Source organism: Colobus angolensis, unplaced genomic scaffold (genome assembly GCF_000951035.1).
Source record: "Colobus angolensis palliatus isolate OR3802 unplaced genomic scaffold, Cang.pa_1.0 Scaffold350, whole genome shotgun sequence".
In the NCBI taxonomy this organism is placed as follows: domain Eukaryota; kingdom Metazoa; phylum Chordata; class Mammalia; order Primates; family Cercopithecidae; genus Colobus; species Colobus angolensis.
In genome coordinates, this window is record NW_012116822.1 from 120,405 (window position 1) to 126,883 (window position 6,479).

The 6,479-nt window shown below is 48.5% G+C and overlaps 1 protein-coding gene across 2 annotated transcripts; it reads right to left on the reverse strand.

The window, feature by feature from the left end:
* Positions 1-4,198: 4,198 nt before the first annotated feature.
* Positions 4,199-6,195, reverse strand: TRIM52 (tripartite motif containing 52). 2 transcript variants are annotated; one of them, XM_011952900.1, is made up of 2 exons: positions 4,984-6,195; positions 4,199-4,889 (listed from the first exon to the last, which is right to left on the reverse strand). In XM_011952900.1, exons 1-2 carry the CDS (start codon positions 5,791-5,793, stop codon positions 4,875-4,877), a joined length of 825 nt encoding a protein of 274 aa, XP_011808290.1. In that variant the 5' UTR covers positions 5,794-6,195; the 3' UTR covers positions 4,199-4,874. The 2 variants fall into 2 exon arrangements, with proteins under 2 accessions (XP_011808290.1, XP_011808289.1); XM_011952899.1 differs by having other exon boundaries at positions 4,199-6,195.
* Between the last annotated feature and the right edge of the window lie 284 nt (positions 6,196-6,479).

Sequence of the window (6,479 nt, forward strand, 5' to 3'; positions counted from 1 at the left end):
CAAAGGGCTATTTCTAATTCAAATCCCCGAGGTGTCCATCTTTCCCCTTCCTTTGGGGGAGGGAGGAGGTGAGACAAGTTATAACTTAGGGGGACATTTCCTTCCATCTTTGCAGGTCTCCTGATAAGAGGAACCTTGCTGCATCTCCTACACTTCTCATGAGCAGAAATGAGCTCACTGCCCCACACTCAGGATTCTCATACCATACTTCTGAGGACTCTCTGGTTTGGACAGACTATGATTAAATTTATCACAACCTTTAGTTCTCATGGCCTGGGAGGCCATCTCCTCTCCTTAGACCCTGTTACTCCTAGATCCTCTCCTCTCACTGACTCTGTCAGCACAGACTGCTCTCCCTTCCAGGACTCCAAGAGCTCCTCATCACCCTCATCTCCTGTAAAAAGCAAAGAACTCACCTACCTGCTTTAATACTAGGTTTTGCTCCCCATCCCATTTTCAAAAAGTCAGGCACAAAGTAAAACCCTCCTAGCTTTGGGGAGTCTGTTTTGAGGTTCCAGCTCTAGCCCCAGCCCTTTTTTGATAGGACGTAATACAGTTTATTTTCTAACTTGTTTCCCTTAGTTTTCTCCTGTCTCCTCACCCGTGTGATCCACGTGTATCAGAAGTGATAGGTGACTCAAGATCATTTTGGTCAGATTTTAAAAATACAATATTTTCTCCTTTTATGTCTAAAAATACTACCTTACAGCCTAGCACTCCCAGCTGGAAAAAGAAAGTTGTTTCATTTCTGTTTTTATCCTCCCCCTTGGACTTGCTCCTCCCAAGGGCCCTAGGAAGAACTAGACTTTCATTGTACAGAACTGTGCTGTTAAATAGGATTTGATAGCCACTAGCTACATGTGGCTAATTAAAATTAGTTAAATACTATCTTAAAAATTTAGTTCCTGAGTTGCACTAGCCACATTTCAAGAGCTCAAGTAGTATGTAGCTAGTGCTATCTACTGTATTAGCAGATACAGAATACTTCCATTGTTACCCGAAGTTCTATTAGCTTGAATGTGGAGGACTAGTGTCCTGAGCTCCCTTTCTTATAATACCATGTTACCAGCCAGCAAATATTTGCAGTAACTTCACTGTTACAGGATAACTTTCAGAGGGGTTAGGAATTGGGGGTAGGAAGCAGCATAGAATCTACAGGTCTTATAGGAGTTTCAGGAGGCATGGCATAGACGCCAGGGGTTGATGGTCAATGGCAGGAGCCTCAGGTTTTAAGAAAGTACTTCAGGGGCTGATGTTATATTATCAGTCCAGGACCACTTCCACTGTGGACTCAAGGGGTCTGCATAATACCTGAAAACAAAAAATGACATCCCTACTGCCCTGCTGGAACTGAGGAGTAGCTGAAGTGATTGTTATTACTCAAAATCTCTGGAGCTTGATTTTGTAAACTGCTTTATCTGTCATGGTTTTTGTTCTCCCAAAAAGTGACATAAGCAGCAGTAATGTTTAGGTTTGTTGACTTTGCTACCTCACTCCAAGAGCTGGGAGAAGTGGGTGCCATATCCATTAATCCACTGATGCTCAGGGTGGTTTTTTTTTTTTTTTTTTTGACATGGAGTTTCATTCTTGTTGCCCAGGCTGGAGTGTAGTGGTGCGATCTCAGCTCACTGCAACCTCTGCCTCCCAGGTTCAAGTGATTCTCCTGCCTCAGCCTCCCGAGTAGCTGGGATTATAGGCATGCGCCACCATGCCTGGCTAATTTTGTATTTTTAGCAGAGACAGGGTTTCTCTGTGTTGGTCAGGCTGGTCTCGAACACCTGACCTCAAGTGATCCGCCCGCCTTGGCCTCCCAAAGTGCTGGGATTACAGGCGTGAGCCACCATGCCCAGCCCTCAGGGTACTTTAATAAAGTGCTAGCTACGCAAGCCTATTCTTCCTCGAGTCAGTGTTCCACTTTTGAACACCTATGCCAGGCACCAGCTATAGGGCCTAAGTGAGGATGATATGTGGATATGACCACTTTCCCTGACTCTACACCAGTGGTTCTCAACTGGGGATGATTTGGCAATGTCCCTTTATGGGACATTTGGTAATGTCTAGAGACATTTGTGGTTGTGACAACTAGTGGAGGGGTATTACCTGCCTATGGTGGGTAGAGTCCAGAGATGCTACTAAGTATCCTACAATGCATAGGACAGCTGCCCACAACAAAGAATTATCTAACTCAAAATGTCAATAGTGTTGAGGTTGAGAAATCCTCATCTAGGCTTGGTGTGGTGGCTCGTGCCTGTAATCCCAGCACTTTGGGAGGCCAAGGCAAGAGGATCACTTGAGTCCACCAGGAGTTCAAGACCAGTGTAGGCAATGGAGGGAGACCCCGTCTCTACAAAAAATAAAAATAAATTAGCTGCACTATAGTCCTTGTTACACAGGAGGCTGACGCGGGAGCATCGCTTGAGCCTAGGAAGTAAGTGAGCTGTGATCGCACTACTGCACTCCAGTCTGGGCAACAGAGTGAGACCCTGACTCAAACAAAACAAAAAAACATTGAAAGACAGAAAGAGGCCGGACACGGTGGCTCAAGCCTGTAATCCCAGCACTTTGGGAGGCTAAGGCGGGCAGATCACGAGGTCGGGAGATCGAGACCATCCTGGCTAACACGGTGAAACCCCCATCTCTACTAAAAACACAAAAAAATTAGCCGGGCATAGTGGTCTGTGCCTGTAGTCCCAGCTACTCGGGAGGCTGAGGCAGGAGGATGGTGTGAATCCAGGAGGCGGAGCTTGCAGTTGAGCCGAGATCGCGCTACTGCACTCCAGCCTGGGCAACAGAGTGAGACTCCGTCAAAAAAAAAAAGAGAGAGAGAAGGAACAAGAAATCAATCAATCAATCCTGGTTTAGATGATAACATGGATCAGGCTTTTTTGTTGTTTTTTTTTCCCCAGACAGTCTCACTCTGTCGCCCAGGCTGGAGTGCAGTGACGTGATTTCGGCTCATTGCAACCTCCACCTCCTGGGTTCAAGCAATTCTCCTGCCTAGGCCTCCTGAGTAGCTGGGACTACAGGCGCCCGCCAGCACACCTGGCAACAGAATGAGACACCATCTCAAAAAAAAAAAAAAAAAGTTAGCAGAGGAATGGAAGGTTCACTTTTTTCCTCAGCTTCAGTGTACTAAGACCCAGAAGCATAGGACATAAGTTTTTTCCATGGGATAATTTAGTTATTACCTTGGGTGAAAACATGGTGCTAGGATTTGTCCTTAAAGTCAGATTAGTGTAACAGAGGTAGCAGTGATTTATGGTTAGATTTGTGTCTTAACTGTACACTTACCAATATTTGCTATAAAATGGGGGCAGGGGGTGATAATATCTACTATATGAAGCCTGTAGGACAGTGTTCTGTGTTTGTGTTTTGACTGCAACTCAAAGTAAGCAATATATTTTTAGACTAAGTATACACATGTATATATATAACTTAAAAGTTTCATAAAGCAATACTTACCCTTACTATGTCCATGTGTTCTAATATTTTCTCTTATTTCATTTTGAGGTAATGCTAGGCGTGACCGATTTATTTTATTTTAAGATCCACTAATTGGTCAAAAACACAATTTGAAAACCACTGCTATAGGAGAACAAGAGGAAATACATTTTATAAACTGTAAAGCACTACTAAGATGTGAGCAACTGCTGCTGAATATCCAGGTCAACCTTTATGGGCCTGAAGACAACCTCTCTTTCGTTTGGGCACTGCCAGGAGTCAAATCTACCTACACTTTTGAGTCTGTCAAAAGACTGTCATTGCCATTGAGACAATTTTCTAATGCTTAGAAGTCAAGACTAGAAAGCAAGGCATTAACCATATCAGCACCCAAACAAGGGAAGACAAGTTACAAGAAAGCCAAATAAAACAGCAAACATTTGGCCGGGCGCGGTGGCTCAAGCCTGTAATCCCAGCACTTTGGGAGGCCGAGACGGGTGGATCACGAGGTCAGGAGATCGAGACCATCCTGGCTAACACGGTGAAACCTCGTCTCTACTAAAAATACAAAAACTAGCCAGGCGAGGTGGCGGGCGCCTGTAGTCCCAGCTACTCCGGAGGCTGAGGCAGAAGAATGGCGTAAACCCGGGAGGTGGAGCTTGCAGTGAGCTGAGATCTGGCCACTGCACTCCAGTCCGGGCAACAGAGCGAGACTCCGCCTCAAAAAAAAAACAAAAAAAAAACAAAAAAAACATTTGTTTAGTGCTTTATGGTTAACATATGTGATCTCTTTTAATCCTTACAATCCTAGGGAAAAAGTGAAGCTCAAGGAGGTTGACACCTGCCCAAGACTAGACAGTAAGTGGCAAATCCAGGTCACCTGATCCTAAATCCCGCACTCCTTCCACTATGATAAAATACCAGAAAAGAAAAATGATCAGGATATGAGGCACATTCTGATCCATCAAAGATGCTTTGCCTTGCTCTAAAAGGAAAACGTATCCTACTCAAGGTAGGATGCAATCCCAGACTTTCAGAGGAGGGTGTGGCCAGTTGCTACCAGTAGTCTAGGACTCACACCTGGCATTTCTGTCTACCAATACATCTATTTTGACACTGTTTGTGCTGAGGTCCCAAATGTCTATTATCTCCAAGTACTGTGGCTTTCTATTCCTATCTGTACCTGTCCCAGGGACTTGGTCAAGGACTCACATTAGAGAGAAATGAAGTACTGGGTATCTGTTACTCGTGTCCCGCGCACTTAGGTAGACAAGACAGTATTAGCAGTAGTGGTCCGCTTCCAGTGACCGTCATATTATTTGTTCAGCTTCCTCTGGGGAAGCCAATCTGCCCCAGCCTTCATGGTTTTGTGTCTCCTTTTTTACCCATATGACCATCTCTCTCCACTGTGTCTCCCTCATCAAATAAAGAGTTTAGCAACTAAGTAGCTGAGGAGGTGGGAAAGGAATGCTACACATTCCCCAGCTCTCCTAGTTACCTTTCCACTCCCTTCAGCCCCCCACATTCCCTCATTTCTCTCACCTGGTACTCCTGAACCACCTCCTCCAAAGGCACCACGCTGTGGTGTTTGTGGCTCCTGGATTCTCGGCACACCACACAGATGGCCTCTTTGTCCACCTCACAGAAGAGTTTCAGGGATTCCTGGTGTTTGAAGCACATGCCCTGATCATTACCCCGGTTCCCCCGACAAGGAGTGGGGCACATCTGGCGAATTATGTGGACCATGTTGGCCAGCTGCAAGTTGGGACGAAAGCTGCGACGTGTAAAGCTCTTTCGGCACTGGGGGCAGGTGAACCGCCCTGGAAGGGGCGAGGAAGGAGACGGGTGGATGTCAGGATACAGCTCTTCATCTTCGTCCTCATCGTATGCTTCCAGTATTTCTTCTTCTCGGTAGACATCAATTCTCAGGTCAGGTCTCAAGCCTCCTAGGTAATAGTCCTGATCTTCCTCTTCTTCTTCCTCCTGGTCCCACATATGGTCTACGTTGTCCCAATTAGTTATACCACTGTCACCGAGCCGGAGTTCACCGTCCTTTTGGTCTTGGAACAACTCTTCGTCAGCATTCCCTCGATACAACACCTCTCGAATGGAGCCGTCCCATCCATCCACGGCCCCCACCGCTTCCCCGTCCTCCTCCTCCTCCCATTCATCTTCCTCTTCGTTCTGGTCCTCCTCGTCCTTCTTACCCCACAGCTGGGTCACACACCCTCGGCAGAAGTTGTGCCCACAGCTGATGGACACGGGGTCCTTGAAGTAATCCAAGCAGATGGTACACACCGCTTCCTCCTGAAGGGTCTGCATGGGGCTGGGAGTAGTGGCATAACCAGCCATCTTAATGCCTGCGGCAGGTGTAGATACCTCAGCTTGGAGCTGCGGAGCGGGGACGCGCCTGCAGGCCTGCCTCCAGACTACTCTGGTGAGCCGAGGCAGTCCTCAACCTTGCTCTTCTTCCTCGGGCCCGCAGGGGAGCTTTGATCCCCTCTCTCAGGGTGCGAACGCCCAGATCCAGACTGAGCCTTTCTCTGGGATCGGTGGGGACAGACCAGGCTGCAGCCCCCAACTGCTCGGTCCTGTCACGTCTCTCGCTACCCTCAGGGTGTGCCCTACACTGCGGCGTCCGCCTCAGACGCAGCCGCCAGCTGCCCGGCCCGAGGCGACGCAAAATGACGTCTCGCTCACGCAGACGCTCGGGAGAGACGCTCTAGGCTGGCGGAGGACCACGTCTCTATGGTGTGTCAGGAGCCGCGCCGCCGGGAGTTGGGTGAGCTGGGGGGCGCCCGCGCCCGCACGCCGCCCGCCCTAGCTGGGCTAGTGCTGCACATTCCAGCCAGCCCCCTCCCCAAGACCCCATTCCCAATCCCCTTCTCAGCTCCCTCGGGCCGGCAGAGCGGCTCTGATCAGGTCAGCGGCGGACGCCGGGAAGCGGCCCGGCTTGGGAGAGGTGGTTTGGTTGGTTGGCTGGTTCTGGATGGGGGGGTCAACCCTCGAGCGGGACTGGGTCTCCGAGCTGTTGTCCG